The sequence below is a fragment of the Colletotrichum scovillei genome (assembly GCF_011075155.1).
Source record: "Colletotrichum scovillei strain TJNH1 chromosome Unknown Contig00005, whole genome shotgun sequence".
In the NCBI taxonomy this organism is placed as follows: Eukaryota; Fungi; Ascomycota; class Sordariomycetes; order Glomerellales; family Glomerellaceae; genus Colletotrichum; species Colletotrichum scovillei.
In genome coordinates, this window is record NW_023336263.1 from 1,600,425 (window position 1) to 1,617,158 (window position 16,734).

Consider the following 16,734-nt stretch of genomic DNA (forward strand, 5'->3'; position numbering starts at 1 on the left):
GTTATTCAAATGCAGACAGATCACTCATTCACCGTAAGAGCGGTTTATATAATGCATGAAGATCAGATTTAAAGAATAGTGTGTAAGGTATGTTTTTGGCTTTGCAGCTGTTTCTGGTCTACCGTGGCGCCCCGAACGTTGAATAAACAAAAATAGTTCAGATGCTAACAAACATCTCTTCTGAGCGTTGAGTTTGATGATGTTATTGACTAATGTGGCGGCCAATTGAAGAAGTCTGCAATGACAACGTTCACCCCTTTGTCTCCCCTTCAGATTTTCTACAATGAACGGGCTGATGATATGCCGAAGCTCAAAAATCTGCGGGGATGACCGTAAAAAGATGTCTCGTACGGATTCACTACGAGTTGACTAGTTAGCATACACCGGTTGTACGATGGGAAAGAAAGGCATACGTATGAATACTGTTTATCTACAGTTATTCCCAGTGCGGCAGAAGCCACAGCAACGCTGACCGGTGACTTTGCTAATGCAACATTGGCGGGCATTCAGCTCGCCGCTCGAGAACGGGTGCTCACCGAGCGGAGTGGCGGCGGCAATGGCGGCGAATGCAGCAACTAAGACAAATTTGAATTGCATGATGATGGTGCTGCGGCAGTAATGGGCTAACGAATGATGATGTTGGTTGAGATTGATGTATAGCGAGGAGAGTCTGTTGATGGTTGTAGCGTACTCATATATATATACCCAAAACGATTAGGTTGGTGTTCTAGAGATGCGGCAGTGTGTTCTAAACTAAGACAAAGTCTCTCTGATTGCCTTACTCCGTATAACCTCGCCAAAAGTCTCAACGTACCCTTGACCTCTGCTCGAGTTAATTACTTACGTAGGTAAAGTAGGATCAGTCTCAGCGGAGGAATAGTATCCCGTCGGTTGCTGCATGACTCTAACCCGACGGGATGTACAGGGTTGTTGACTTCGTATTTCCCCGGATCTTTGACTTTGAGACCGACAAAAACTTGCCGTGCATGTCTTTGTGAATTATGAGTAAAGAGGCGTCTCATACCCCAGAACACCTCGCTAGGAAATTAGTCCTATAGACTTATCCTGTGCCACTTCAACTGTGCCAATCTACCCTGGATTTTGACCATTGGCGAGGTGGACCGATGCTCATAGAGAACAGATTCAGGATCTCCCTTCTGCAGCTTCAGCAAAAGCAGAATGACATATTCCATCAATTGGGGAGTTGTGCTAAGGGCAAGGTTTGGGGGTTTCTGGTGAAGCCAAAGAGGCTTCTTTACAATTTATTTGACTTTCCGCTCACCGTCGATCCGGAAAGACGGCAAGAGCTATGAAGCCCAAATTCTTGTCATGGCGTGGTTTCAAGTCATGAGATTGAAAGCGGGTTGATTCTAGGGCGGAGATTGTCGATCAGTCAGTATGTTGGAGCCTCCTAACCTGGCAAAGTCTGCGGGCATGACCGGGACGTGCGGCACCGAGATGAATGCACTTTACTAAGGGTAGATGAGGCGATGCCAAAAATCGAACACTTGAAGTTGCTGACTCGTTTCACGAAGATCTCGAAGCCGGTTTATTTATATTCATTTTCTATTGCGTCGCTGAGACCGTAGTACAAATGTCTCATTTTCTCTCTTCTCGGACGATTGTCTTTCCATCGCAAAACGCTGATGGAATAGTTAGCGGTAATGGGCTCTGAGACATGCCGTGAAAAGGGCCGGCTGCTTACGTGGTCCGACGATGACTCCAACACCGGTGAACAGCCACGTAGAGTAAACCAGCGACCTTGGGCGTCATGTATCATAACGGTACTTGCATTTTCGAACCTTCTCCTCGTCGCTCTCTGCGTGTGCCTCCTACTGCGAATAGGTAGCCAACCAGCACCAGAGACTGCAGCACACACCGTTGCAACCTCCGGGCCTTCGTGGCTTCCACCACAAAGTAACGAAACCGCCCATTTCCCTTGCTTGCCTTTTCAGGGAATTATGAAAAACAAAATCACAGACATTTTCTAATATTGGCCGTGCTACAGTACCGATGAAGAAGACGCTCAACTCCGAACCGATATATGGAGGCCCGATGACGAATGAGAGCAAGGACGCTTGGGATGCATTGATGCCGCGTATGTTCCCGACACCTGGTTCTGAGTTGAAAGATCTGACATGTACACCAGACGGTCGTGGGTTTGTTATCATCAAGAATGAGACGGCTGTTCCTGAGATGCCAAAGTTCAATGCGACCATGAGTGAGTACAAGGGAGTAATATCGGTCTTCCACCAGCTCCATTGCGTGGTAAGTTTTCAGCATCCTCTACAATTGCAGTATCTGCCAAGAAAGGCAATCGCTTTCCATTGAATATGCTGAGAAAATGACAACTTCAACAGTGGGCTACTCGGGAGGCCTTCTTTCGGTTACTGCGTGATGGCAATTCGACTGAGATCGACCTTGGACACCTTGGTCATTGTTGGGACTTTGTCAGACAAGCCATTCAGTGTCGTGCTGACACCACCATCGAGTGGCAGGTGTCAGATGAGCTCTCTGGAAGCCTGGGATGGGGCTACCAACATCAGTGCTATGATTATGACGCCCTGCTTGCCTGGGCTGAAGAGCACAGGTGGGGTGATGAACAGAGTATTCACTAAACAGTTCTCTACTACATCAAAACTCCATTATGCCAGGCACGCTTGATGAACTGTCTCATGCTGACATCACATCCCTAAGCCATGGCCTATTGTTCCGTCTTTTCTAGCCGTTGGTCTTGGGTAAATATTTGTACTCGGCACGGGTCAAAGCAGATACGGGATTTAGTCTTTCTCATGCTGTGTCATACTGGTTAGCAGACTTGGAAGGAGTGCTCATGCTCCTCAGAAAGTTAAGTAACAGTCACTGTTCGCCGAGCTGCCACAACAGCTCTCAGTGATTGTTCACAAGGCAAGTGTTAGAATGACCTCACATGAAGTCTAGAGGTGTTGACTAGAGGTTCTATGTCTTTCTGGCGTGCGAAAGTGTTCACCCTGTTGGGGCTGAATGACCTTCGTCCGCTTATCACGGTTCCACCAAGTGACAATTCGGAGGATCGGCCACCATGCTCAATCACTGTAGCCGAATCGAAAGAAGATATGCGTGCGAGTATTGAGATGGAAAATGACGTGTCCGATCCAGACGGGGCGAACTGGGAGTTTGCCGACCGATGCCGGTCGACCTCCGAAATAATCCCCGAAAAGCCATCCGATTCCGGGGCCCAACGACGCCGGGAATACTGCAGGCAGCATATAACCATCAACTTCTAAATCTGGAGGCGCATCCAAGTGCCGACCGACTTCCAGATCTGCGCCGTGTGACAAAAGGCACGGGGACATCACCGCCCGCCCCACAAGGAACGGACTTCGTCCACGGAGCTAATATGGTACTACCTACTTAGTTGTACTCAACCTCCGTTGCTCTTACAAGTCCTTCGTCACAGCCCGACTGAAGCTATTTCATCTCTCAGTCTTCTCCCTGACTCTCTCTGTGTCAAGAAACCATCGGGCTGAACTTCTTCATAGATGCTATTGATTCTCGTCGGGATGACCAGAGTACAAGCCGGCACCGCCCAGATTGCGGGGTCACCAAACACACACTGAGTCGCATCAACAGATTGCGTGCTCAACGCCCAGGATAGCAACATTGCAACCACCATTGCTAATCAAAGCCATTTCTGATGGTCTCTTTGGTGGCCATCCCACCATAAGATCGGTCTTGTTAGATATGAATGGCGTCATTTCCCCCCATTCAGCAACACCCGACTCCTCCATCCTTTCGTCTCAGGAGGTACTGAACGCCAATAACATTGCAATGTTCCATGAACCCAACAGTCGGTACCGCATCGGCTGGTACTACTTGACTATGTCTTGTTAAAAGTCCGAAAGGCAACGCAATCGAACCCTTGTCAGTATGCAATATTTGGGACGATTGCCCCTCATCGGATGTACTCCGACATGGACGGCCTTTTGGAGGGGTAGTCTATATAAGCTCACGGACACGACTTCGAGTCTGTAATCCTGGCCGTGGTAACCTATCCTTGATTCGACATTAAGAAAGGAGAAAAAACATCAGTGGCAATACAATAATTCACAATGGCCCCTTCAGCAACCGCGACAGCGACTGTGACCGACCCGGCCAACCTCCCAGTTAACAATCTCCGCCTGTACGCCGACGGCTCCGGAGACTACAAGGAGCTATCACCCACAACCTACGACAAGGACGCTGAAGCCAAGGGAGGTGACGGTCATCAAGGCGCGAAGGTCAGTACCACCTCAAGGGCCCGTCAAATCATTCTTGATTAGAAGATGAAAGACTGACTTCAGTGACGTAGTACCCTCACTACCTACCGACGTGGAACCCCGAACAACAATACCCTCCCCTGCAGCCTTTCCAGCATGTCGAGCACGGCAGAGACGCAGACCCTAGCTATCCCGATCTTCTTCCCAAGGACGCACAAGTGACCGACCTCACACCCTCAATCGGCACAGAAGTCAGAGGCGTTCAGCTCAGCACACTCAGCAACGCTGGCCGTGATCAACTCGCTCGCTTCGTCGCCGAGCGTAAGGTCGTCGCTTTTCGCGCACAGGACTTCGCCGATCTTCCTATCGACAAGGCCCTCGAGTTCGGCGGGTACTTTGGTCGGCACCACATTCACCCAACTTCAGGATCCCCTGAGAACTTCCCCGAAGTCCACCTTGTCCACCGTGCCGCAGGCGACAGGTCAGCAGAGAAGTTCTTCGCCACCAGAACCAGCTCTATCGCGTGGCACTCTGATGTCTCATACGAGCAGCAGCCCCCTGGCACAACTTTCCTCTACATCCTCGACAAGCCTGAGACAGGAGGTGATACTCTGTTCTGCAATGCCGCTGAGGCTTACAACAGACTGAGCCCGCTCTTCCAGGAGAGACTTCACGGCCTTCAGGCTGTCCACTCTGGTATTGAGCAGGTTGCTGCTTCTGTCAAGAAGGGTAGCATTAAGCGTCGCGAGCCTGTTGCAAACACTCACCCCATCGTCCGCACACACCCTGTCACCGGCGAGAAGGCTTTGTTCATCAACCCTCAATGTGAGTTTGAACATCCCACACCATCTCCACTTGAATACTGACCATCATCCTAGTCACGCGCGAGATCGTTGGCCTCAAGAAGGAAGAGTCCGATGCTCTGCTCAAGTTCCTCTACGAACACATTGCTTGGGGCGCTGACTTCCATGCCCGCGTGAAGTGGGAGGAGGGCACTGTGGTTGTTTGGGATAACCGCGTCACCCAACATTCAGCTCTCATTGACTGGAACAACGGTTCAAGAAGGCACTTGGCTAGAATCACACCACAGGCTGAGCGGCCGTATGAGACGCCCTTCAAGGGTTAGAGCGCTGCAGGGGTGAGGAGTTCTGTGTTGTGTACATCAAAGACCGATGCGGTCGGTAGAGGCGAGTAAGCTTCTGAGAAATAGTCTGGAAAACCGGCCGTGTGAGCCAGGTAGTTACGAAGGAAATGCCAAACTGATGATTGATTATTACGTAGTTTGGACATGAGTCCAACGCAAAGTCAAAATGTAATGATTGACACCGTGTGTGAACACTCACAAAATGTCTTCGTTGCCCATCGCTAGAGTCAGCCGGGGAATGATTCCTGCGGAACATGCCTTACGACTTTGCTGAAGATTATCAGCCAGTTGCCTCAGTTGTGAGAGAAGAAATCTTTTCGTTCACTCCAATCTTGGTCTCGGAAAGACACCGAGTTCCTTTTTGCCGTTACCAACGTTTGAGACTTTTCCTTCATCCTTATCACCGCCAAATAGTACCAGCGGATGATGAGATAGTTCCAGCATCCCAAATAAACGTTAGCTCGATGAATCTGAAGTATGTTTTTCGAGCTATTTTGAATTTGGGGGCATTTTCTGCCCTTGACAAGCCACCGCTGAAGCCTGGAATTGCACCGTCGGACCCAGACCTCTGGGTAAGACAAAGACCTTGCAGCCTTTAATCAAGTATTTACTCGGAGTAGTGAACGATTAAGGCATTGGGTTGTAATAACTCTTGGCGTCAAGTTGCATAGCCGATTTGAAGGGACCGCCGGAGGGGTTGGCAGTTGACGCGGGTTGTTTCTTTTGCTGTTATCTGATTGGCCAATCTCTCACATTTCGGCCCAAGAGTCTGTCGCAATCCCATGGCCCCCATCACGCAATAAATTCTCCAAGCCTTTTTCGTCAACAAACGTGTGGATGCTCATGCCGCTTGAGACACTCAAGGCTCAATAGGGACGGGCATGGATTAACCTCGTTGTCGGACGCACTATCCACATGTGGTGATTGACTCGTCATCTTTGCGGCATTGAGCAGCTCTCCTCAGTCGGCATCTAGACCCTCAGACATCCAACTCCCCAATCACTCCCGGTAGTCCAGACGGGATTCCTTCCGCTTAGCTGAAGCCTCTGTAAAGTAAGCTTGAATCGGCTGTTTGTAGCGCGCTCCATGCCCTTAGGTAAGGGCCGCCGCCCAGCTATCGTCGACGACATTGAACATGGCCGGAGCCACCCCGGATCACACCCCCCACGCTGCCCAGCACAACTCGTTGGACCATTGACATGCGGCGCAATTCAGTCAAGCAATTGCACCATAGATAAGAAGTTCTATTCGCTCAAGGAAGAAAATCGCCCATGAGGTGATTGCCTTGGATCATCGCGACACTGTAAAGGTTTTTTTGTCTCTGGAGAGCCCCTGTCATCTAATGTCGGGAAGGAGGTTTGAGATGGATCTGGTTTGAATACCACTACCAGATTGTCGGGTCCAAGGATGGAATGTATAAAGGTCTTTGCATCTCCGCGGACCGGACCATGCTCCCGGTACCTCTGTGTGGCTAGAGCTCAAAAGACTTCAACAGGACTCTGCATTCAACACGACAATTGGTTTGTCAATTGTTTGCCAGTCACGTCCAGCCATGGCTTCGAAAGCAGTCGAAGGTCCCTTCAGGGATTCGACTAAAGAGGTCAACACCATCCAGACCCAAGCTGCTACCGACACTTCAGCTTCGTCTTTGAAAGAGCAGGTCGCCCAGCAGTACGGGTCCACAGACGAACATGTCTTCTCGGATCCCAGCATCGCCGACCACTGGCGGAAGGTCTACGAAAAGGCTTCATACGAGAACCGCCACCGTTTCGATCCCAACTACACATGGTCGGCCGAGGATGAGAGGAAGTTGGTCAGAAAGGTATACTTTTGTCCACCTGCGCATCGGAGTTGGTCAACACGGACTCAAATGGACGCTAATTCGGCTCGGCGTAGATTGATAGGAAAATCATGGTGTGGGCTTGGGTAAGAACTCCATCCTGTGAGCAGATTGATAGCGGGCCGAAGCTAACGGCATTGAAAGGTCATGTTCTGTGCTCTCGATCTGCACCGGCGAAACATCAATCGTGCAATCTCCGACAACATGGTAAGAAGTGAACGGCGTAAGCTATGGCAGTATTGAAGACGCTAACTCGGACACCAGCTTCCCGAACTCGGTATGACCACCAACGATTTCAACTATGGACAAACTGTTAGTATCCGCATGCGATAAGATATCTTGTGAGGTTCATTGGCTTATGCGTGGTTCAGATCTTTCTTCTATCATTCCTCGCTGCCGAGTTGCCAAGTGGTTTGGTCAGCAAGAAGCTTGGCGCCGATGTTTGGATCCCTTCGATCATGGTTGGCTGGTCGATTACGGCAGGATGCCAGGCTTTCTTGTCAAACCGTGCCGGCTTTTACGCTGTGAAGGCTCTGCTAGGACTCCTCATGGGTGGATTCATCCCGTAAGCTTTAACCTTTCCACATTTGCTTCAAGAGTGCAAGGTACTAACTTAACGCAGTGATATTGTTTTATGGCTCACATACTTCTACAAGTCTAATGAGTTGCCTCTGAGACTCGCATGGTTTTGGACAGCCCTCAGCACTGTCAACATCGTTGGCTCACTCGTCGCCGCTGGTGTACTTCAGATGCGAGGTGTCGCAGGATGGGCCGGTTGGAGATGGCTGTAAGCTTTTGTCGCAATTGGGGCTTTTTGTTCAAAACTGACTTTGGCTAGCTTCCTTATCGAGGGTATCGTAACACTCATCATCGGCCTTTTCTCATGGGGTCTCATGCCGCCTGGTCCTACACAGACCAGGAACTGGTTCCGTGGAAAAGATGGATGGTTCACCGAACACGAAGAGCTGATCATGGTCAACCGTTTGCTGCGGGATGACCCAAGCAAAGGTGACATGCACAACCGGTATGGATACTCGTACTCTACGACTTTACCTGTGGATATCAACTAACTCACTGAGCAGCGAGGCCGTTGGACCGTCTCTTCTGTTCAAGGCGATCAAGGACTGGGAGCAGTGGCCTTTGTATCTGATCGGCCTTACCACCTATATCCCGCCGTCCCCGCCGAGCACATACTTGTCCTACATCCTGCGCCGACTGGGCTTCTCGACGTTCCAGGCCAATCTTCTCGCCATCCCATCACAGTTCCTGTTTGCCGTCAACCTCTTGATTATCTCTTGGGTTTCCGGAAAGTTCAAGGAGCGCGCCATCGTTTCCTCCATCTCAAACATATGGATCTTCCCCTGGCTGGTTGCTCTCGTTGCACTTCCTGCCGATACCAGCACTTGGATCAGATATGCGCTGTTGACGGGCCTGCTGAGTTACCCTTACTGTCACGCGATCTTGGTCGGATGGAATGCCAAAAACAGCAATGCCGTGCGAACAAGAGCTGTTAGTGCCGCACTGTACAACATGTTCGTTCAGGCGGGTAACATCGCGGCTTCAAACATCTACCGTGATGACGACCAGCCTCTGTATCGCCGTGGAAACAAAATTTTGCTCGGGGTCTGCTGTTTCAATATCGTTCTGTTCTATTTTGTCAAGGCCTTCTATATCTGGCGCAACAAGGTTCGCGACAGGCGGTGGAACGCCATGACTAAGGAGCAACAGGAGGACTACTCTATCAACACCACGGACGAGGGACAGCAAAGACTTGACTTCCGTTTTGCGCACTAAGTAGCAATGCCCGTAGTTATTTTGCAATACTGTAAGGGTAGAGTATCTTTAGGGCCGCTGGCTAGAGATAGTCGGGGACAAACTTTGATCTTGCCAGTGGAGACACCGTTCTTCAAGTAGAAGACAAGTCCGCGAAAAGAGCCCTGACCTCAAACATCTCCCCAAGATCTTCCCATACGTAGAAAATTGTATTGTGCGAGTAATCATATCAAATAAGGACTAATCGGAAATGAACGCTACGTAAACGGTGCTTCCATGTTATAGTCTTTTCATTAACCAAGCGTAAGATATAAAGTCGATAAGCTTTTTCTCCTCTCGAAGGCCATGACTGCATCAATACAACTAATGCGCGAGTTATTGATTGGCACAATTGGGCACGCTCAAACAGAACTGGGGGGTCAGCCAAGTGATTAACATAAGGTCTCGCCATAACTCGATGTGTCAGTCAATAGGGCCCGCGAATGACGGCGTCCTCGCAGGCTATGAGGTACACATATGACTGAATAACTCTTTGACGCAATAACAATACTACCATCTGGCGATTTCTTGCTTCTTACAGCATTGAGTGCATTTTACTCACCGTTTACTGTGCTTTTGCTCTTCTAGCTTTCGCCAAGCGCGACGAATCATCATCCAGCTCGGTCGATATGCTGCAGGCATCGCGATCTAATGGCAAATCAAGACTCATTTATCGAGTTTACGAGGCAATTAAAGGCACGAAATATGACTTGTTTACGGCCGCAGCATTTCTCTGTCGAAATCTAGGCTATTGTCATCTACAACCAAGTAGGACCCAGCATCTACGAGTATAGCTCATCCTCACAACTCATCGTCTCAGGATCAGCTTCTATGTGCTGGCCGCAATGCTATCACTCATACTAGATTCGACATGTCTTAGCTGGATGAAGGGCACCATACTGGTCGGTGTCTTCCCATCCACACCTCAGCACGATGCGGGTTCTCTGCACCATTAAAGCCCAAGTCGACGACCACCACATCGAAGTTGTCTTCGACGCCTGCCCAAAGAACCAACCATGGCATAACTTATGAAGCGTAAAGATTACAACTTCTCAAAATAACATTGTGTTTTCTCTAACAAGGTACGATGACCAAGACCAACCTGTCCTCAAAGCGTTAGCCAAACCACCTCACGCATCAATGGTTTCAAGATATAATTAACCCGAAAGTTGAAGCTCTCCGGTCTCATTTCTTGTCAGAGACACGGCCATGAATAGGCTTGAGGTTGGCGCTAGTCCCGTCAACTACGACGATATCGCCTTGTTTAACCCCGTAGTCTACTCCAGATGTCGCCCCTTTGGTGACCGCATCCTGGATTCGAGGTGGCCAGGTTTTCTTCCAAGGTTGGGACTTCGTGGGTTTCGAACAGTTCATCGTAATGGAATGTAGTAATAACTTGATGGTCTGGATTACTGGAAGTTGTATGCTGTTTGATATAACTTAAGTCTTGAAGGGGGCGTTCAGCTCCTTTGATCTCAAGATCATGAGGTGGTCACAGAACCTCAGGAGGCGGTTGCACGTGGCTTTCCAATCGTTGGAGATGGTAAAGTATGTCCAATTTGAAGCTCTGAGTAACGTTGAGACAAGCTTAGTTGTAAGGATGGATGGGATCTATGCGAATTTGGAAATGAAGTGAATCTAGGGAAAAGATTATCTGAGTCAGGCCGCGACTGACGAGAGGGCGGCAAGCGCAATTGAGAGGATATTAAATATTTCACTGGCGTACCACTCGGAAGAGAGTGGCCTGAAGCTTTTTTAACATCCTGCAGGTAATCTCAGGCTAATCTACACCGCTTGGCTCAAACTACTGCTGAGCAGTGATGTGGCGGTCAGAGATAAAGATCCACGGTATCATGGGTGGAAAATTACGTCCAACGAGCAATCACCCGATTGGCAACCCCAGCCATTGACTTAGCTGCGCTCCGTGTATGCAATTGCGTCAAGGAACCCACGATATTATCAACTTCTCATATGTGTGAATTTGTTGAGAACTTACCTGGTACACCAAAAAGCTTGCAACCAAACCGGTCAATCGATCAACGGCCACACTTAGATGTCGTGAGTGAGGTGAATTCCTTCTAAAGACTAAAACTTTCCGGGCACACCCATATTTTGAGCTGAATGAGCCACACTTCGTTATAGCCATCATGACAAAATCCATCCAGAGCGTCGCTATGAGCTAGCACGAGCAGCACACGAAAAGATGGGTTCAGCTACAGATTAACGATCACAGGAACATTTTGGTGTACGTGCTAGGTTGACCGAACGTCGCACATAAGAAACATACGCTGACCTGGTGACCTGCAAGTCTCCTGAGGTTTCGTGGCCATATGCATGTTCTACAAATCAAGAAGCCGCGGAGATGCCGCGGGGGATAATGCGGTGTGTTGTGTCCTCGATTGTCCGAAGTCGGAAGGGTTCGACCGTTCGAGTAAGCACCCATTTCCTCACATGCAATTTCAACATAAATTTGTGACCCCTCCAAAGTTACCGCCGGGGCTAATCAATTTGAGTGTTCGAAGCTGGCCTCTCATGTTCTACGACCTCAATCAAAATGGCATTGCCTTCGCCTTCATGTTTGACGGCGCAACTGCATTTCCTAGCTCGCAACCCAAAATACGAACACGAAAAGCCTTACACGCTTCGATATACCCCAAGCCCCAAAGACGGCCTTTCTCAGAGCAACATTGACCGAGTCCAACATGAAGTCAAGTTCCATGATCTGCGCCTTCGGTCCTTAGATTACAGCGAGTGTGGCTTCACAGTGACCGACTGCTCATCCATCCTGCAGTATGACGACTACGCAGACACAGATAAGATCGAGAAAGCACATGCTCCAGAAGTCATGGTTGCGGTGAGACTGGCTTTAGGAGCAACATCAGTTGACCTACTTGACTACGTGGTCAGTACTCACCTTGAGTCTGGAAAGTTGACAGACTAGTGAAGCAGGCTCTGGCTTACGCCTGCTCATGTACGACGTAGGTGCGCCGGCGAGATCCGAACTGGCCAATTGCAACAGGAAGTCTGTACGCCTTCAATCAGCCTGCTTCGAGGGCGCATATCGGTGAGCTTTCGTCTCCGATTACCCCGCCCCAAAGCCTTACTGACGTTACTTCATACAGATCATACCTACGAAGGAGGCAGGGCCATCATTCAGGAAACTTTTGGGGGTGAGGCAGATACAATATTGGCGCGACGCTGGCAGTGTGTCAAGTAAGCCTTAATTCTGTGCTCCTGTTCCCAACACAACATCCTCGCAAGCCTCGATATCCAGGCCTTGTCTAGCGTTCCACTAGCTTCCGTGGTTCCCGAAGCATTTTTACCATCAACTCGGCTGCCCCGATACTCTGCCACGTCTGTTTCTGCACATACATCACATATGGAACCACCCACATCATGCTGTGATTGGGCTGACAAGGTGGCTTGCAAGCGTGTGGCATCCTCTTCGAGGGCCTTTGGTCGATTGGCCTCTGGCATTGTGCGATGCCCAGACCGTCGACTTCGCACGGGATACGATGGCGGGCGATGTCGTCGATCGTGACAACGTTTTTGAAAATACACAAGTTCATTTCAACGAGGGACAAAGATGGTTTTACCTCTCAAATCAGTTGCCGACAGAATTGCTGATCTTCAAGAACGCTGACTCGCAGGAGCCCCTGGGGGCGACTCCTGGCGTTCCGCATGCCTCTTTCGATAATCCCATCACAAGCAAGGAGGATTTTAGAAGGGAAAGCATTGAAATGCGTGTATTGGTTCAATGGGACTGATAGAGAATATTGGCCTGTCCATACGGTTGTTCTAATCCGACTTCATATCCCCCCAATTAGTCTCAAAGTATTCTGAGAGCGGCTGCAAGATCTCGCGATCTACATCTTCGGAGAAAGAATTCGCAGCCGTTGTGAGAGAAATTGCACCTGTTTCCCGAATCACTTCGCACATCAAGCATGCTTCTACTACAGCTTGATATGCCACACTGATCTCCTCTTGCAGTATCTTCCGCCCAAGAATAGTCAAAGCGGTATCGTAGTCTCTCTCATCCTGACTATCTTCTCCAAATCCCTCATCAGTCGTGCTGCCATACTTATGCAATTCTCTCCATCGAGATAGTCTCATGCCCAGCGCCAATTCGATCAATGCAAACCCGAGTCGAACAAGTAGCGGTTCTCGAAGAAATCGCCAGATTCTTGCTGGCTTTCCGGTTGAACTTCCTTCGGATGTTGGCGCAAAGATGGTGCGTGTCACGAATAGTTGGACATCCCTGGAATTATCGTCCTTGACTGAGAAATCCCTCCATGTCCACCACCTGTCAATCCAAGATGTTGACCAAAACTGCACAATCGCTAGAGCAAGCCTCTGTGCAATGTCGACACGCTTCTGGCGGGACAGTAGCCAATCCTCGGATTCTGGAAGCTTCGCATCGAGTGATATCACATGGTTGTCTGACATTGCTGGCTCTATGTGGCGAGCTGCAAAATGTCTGTCGCCGTGACCAAGTGTACCAACTGTTTGATACGATCTCCGAGTGGTTGCGACGTTCTTATCTAGACTCTTCACTAGATCACACATATCGTCAATTTGCCTCCCATTATCGTTGGATTCGGAGAGTGGCCGGTAGAATATGATCGGGAGTGCTCGGGTGGTTCTCCTTTCGTAAGAGCCACTGCTAGTGCTGTTGTGACGCGATCGAGACCATGATGTTCTAGCATCGTCCTGACTTCTACACCGTCAACTCCAGATATTGTCAGTAGGGAGTAATCAGATACTTACCCTGGACTTCTGCTGAACTCCGTCCGCTCAGGTGTACCCACAATCTCGGGCGCTACAAATCGTCCTGATCTGTCCAAACCACCTTCAATCCCAATATTGATGGCTGACACCGCCGGTATTATAGGAAGCTGGGGCTCTAGGGAGGCTCCCGAGAAGGCCCTTCCGGTTTCGTCATCAACATGGAAGTACACCTGAAACTGAGCGTCCCCATTGATGTTGAGATCCGCATCGTGCCCACCGCTACAGCTACAATGATAGCTCTCCTCGAGAATCCGGGAGAATTCATTTATCTGTTTTGGTGCCACGCGTCTCGCTCTCATCATGGTTGAAGCCCGTCGCTTCCTGACTGAAGCTGGAGATTTCCATCTGGGCCTGTTTTGAGGCTGTTCGAAGACCTGAACGAGCTGTTGCAGTTCTCTGTTGTGTTCTTTCAGCTTTTCGAATGATTTCTGAAATTCCGAGTGCGGCATGTTGATTCTTATCTGGCGAAAGTGATGCATCATTCGACCTCGTCTCGTGCCAGTCACGGTCTATCCAGTGCCTAAGTCAGGGTGATCGTACTTTTTAAAAGATTCACATGGGCTCACAAGATCTGCTTGGCCATTTTCAAGTTGGCTGCGTAGGCTTTCCATCGTCTTTTCTATCTGCTTTAAGACAGACTCCATCAACTCAAAGTCTCTTGCACCAAGACGGTCGTGCAGCTTCACTCGGAAAGATGGTCTTTGCCAAAACGAGATGTCGAGTTGCCTAATTTTCGCATCCGTCAAATCAAGGTCAATACTTTCCTGATTATCTTCGATAAGCTGTCTCACGCAGCTTTCGTAAATGGTCTGCTGGATTTCAATCTTGAGGAGAAACGACCTGCGGTCATCTCCATCCTTAGTTGCCTTGTACCCTTTGACAAGACTTGTGATAATAGGCCATAGACCGAGGACCAGGCCTACCGCTTCGACGCCTGACATTTTGCACTCGGGATTTGAGTAGGCAATGGTGAAATATTAGCATGCGGCGTGGCAGAAGAGTGATGGTTTGGAGTGGACGATATCTCGGACAGGATTATCATGATTAAATCTTCCCACTGGACATAAGACAAGAAGAAAAGGACTTGTCAATCCCAGCCTGATCGGACCTTCACATGTGGTAGCACACCACCCCCACCCCCAATCCTCTAAAAGGCATTCGGTGACGAGGATTCTAGGAGCGGGGTACTTTCATCACACGTTCTGAGTCCAAGCCACGCAGCCTTGATTTGGCTAGTGACGTTGGGCCTGAAGCCATCGCTTCGGCTCACAGCAGCCATCGTCAACCCCTGTAAGTCAGCATCATTTGCGATAGTGGTAATGTATGGATGAGTTGTAATCTTGAGGCGTGGTCGATGACTTATGTGTTTGAGCACTGCAGTTGCCCGGCATGCTTACTGCATCCAAGCCTCAAGCCTTCTTTCGTGCCGCATCGCGGGAGGGTGTTAGGAAACAGTCCGTCTAATGGGCGCTTTTTTTCGGCTGGACTCGCATTGCACTCTGTGCTGTGTATGAAGCACGGTACTTCTTGTTGAAGGATGTCAGCAGTCTGCCTCACACACCATCTCTGATCCCGGGGTGGAGTGTTCCAAGGCATACTCAGGTACTTACCTAGCATGACCGCCTCTCCATTTACCAAGGCAAACCCACTAACATCATTTGACCTTCAGTCGCACCCTATCCGTTCGCTGATTTTTTTCGAGGTCTTTCAAACTTCAAAGCTTCGGACGCTATTGAATCGACCTGGATAGTTTGTGGTCACATGATGTATCCTCGTTTCTCATCGACAGTGTATGCTACCATACGTTCTGGGAAAGGCAGGAAATCAACTTCCGGCGAAAAGGCCCTAATAGCAGCCAAGTTCGAAGAGTGTCGTGAAACTCTACAGAGCGTCTGTACGATTTGCGAAAATCTCAAGAGCAACAACCCTGAAATTGAACTTGATATTGCCGATCAAGTCTTGACATCATTCAAAACCTGGGGCAACGACATCGGGGCCTCCAGTTACAATCTGGACCGAAGCCTTCGGCTGAACCAAAGGCTTCGTGATCAAGTTGTTGCGCTATTGAATGTCTTTCAAGATGAACTGAAGCAAGGTGATTACCCCTTACTACACCGACCTCGTAATTGTTTCCATCTTACCCAGATTGCTGACTGATGGTATATATCTCTAGACATTGAGGCTCTTCAGTACGGAGCCTACCAACTGAACAACACAAATTTGGCCGACCCCTCTTTTGACGATGAATTGGATCTAGCAAGCCCGCTGCAGCAGACCGAAGGCACACGTATAGCTGCTGAAGTCCAAGAGGTTTTCCTTTGTGCCGAGGAGTCACTGGACCAACTTAAGTCTCTCAATCCTGCTCTGAGAGAGGCTTACCCAGAAGACCTAAATGGTGGTTCTGGAAGCTCGAATGCTTCCAGCGACCAACTGGAGAATCCATTGAGCGACCATGTAGAGTTGACTAGATCGATGTTTCCTGGCGCATCAAAAGTCTTAATCGAAAGGCTTGGACGAGCCAACTGGAGACGACAACAATCCCTGCGTGTTGTGCGGGAGAGAAGGGCTATTTCTATGAGCACTAAGGCTAAGATCTCTAAACTTGGTCCTCGGCAGGGCCCCCGGCGTGATGTCGCTGTTGACGCTTTCAACTTTCAGCAGCCAGCCCTCAAGGGCGGTAGCGATTACACGAAACCATCGGTCCCTAGAATTGAGGAGACTTCGGAAAGACCGCCCAAGCAGGACTCCGTCTCTGTCTCGGACTACAGCTCTTCATCACATGCAGAGATTTCTGTTGCACCATCCCTGTTCTCTCGTCCCCATTTCTCTCGTGCAGCATCCTTCACTTCTTACGCGCAGTCCACGACTCAGAAGCCAGACCCACCGCCTTTTATACAAGGGCCTGAGCATCG

The 16,734-nt window shown here is 49.5% G+C and overlaps 4 protein-coding genes across 4 annotated transcripts; all 4 read left to right on the plus strand.

Annotated features, from left to right (window-relative positions):
* Positions 1-2,091: 2,091 nt before the first annotated feature.
* HER10_EVM0007562 (uncharacterized protein) lies at positions 2,092-2,618 on the plus strand (the record flags this gene model as incomplete). Its single annotated transcript, XM_035477115.1, has 3 exons — positions 2,092-2,098; positions 2,150-2,268; positions 2,361-2,618. 3 exons carry the CDS (start codon positions 2,092-2,094, stop codon positions 2,616-2,618), a joined length of 384 nt encoding a protein of 127 aa, XP_035334126.1.
* Positions 2,619-3,311: 693 nt separating this feature from the next.
* Positions 3,312-5,442, plus strand: HER10_EVM0008317 (TfdA family Taurine catabolism dioxygenase TauD). The gene is made up of 3 exons (XM_035477844.1): positions 3,312-4,259; positions 4,331-5,063; positions 5,117-5,442. The coding sequence occupies exons 1-3, from the start codon at positions 4,092-4,094 to the stop codon at positions 5,362-5,364; spliced, it is 1,149 nt and encodes a 382-aa protein (XP_035334180.1). The 5' UTR covers positions 3,312-4,091; the 3' UTR covers positions 5,365-5,442.
* A 1,492-nt stretch (positions 5,443-6,934) lies between these two features.
* HER10_EVM0000349 (major facilitator superfamily transporter) lies at positions 6,935-9,232 on the plus strand (the record flags this gene model as incomplete). Its single annotated transcript, XM_035470134.1, has 9 exons — positions 6,935-7,204; positions 7,279-7,308; positions 7,367-7,429; positions 7,487-7,534; positions 7,594-7,787; positions 7,845-8,009; positions 8,061-8,246; positions 8,302-8,651; positions 9,183-9,232. 9 exons carry the CDS (start codon positions 6,935-6,937, stop codon positions 9,230-9,232), a joined length of 1,356 nt encoding a protein of 451 aa, XP_035333649.1.
* Positions 9,233-11,588: 2,356 nt separating this feature from the next.
* On the plus strand, positions 11,589-12,801 carry HER10_EVM0004182 (uncharacterized protein; the record flags this gene model as incomplete). The annotated part of the gene is made up of 4 exons (XM_035473834.1): positions 11,589-11,936; positions 12,017-12,098; positions 12,157-12,247; positions 12,465-12,801. 4 exons carry the CDS (start codon positions 11,589-11,591, stop codon positions 12,799-12,801), a joined length of 858 nt encoding a protein of 285 aa, XP_035333895.1.
* Positions 12,802-16,734: the final 3,933 nt, after the last annotated feature.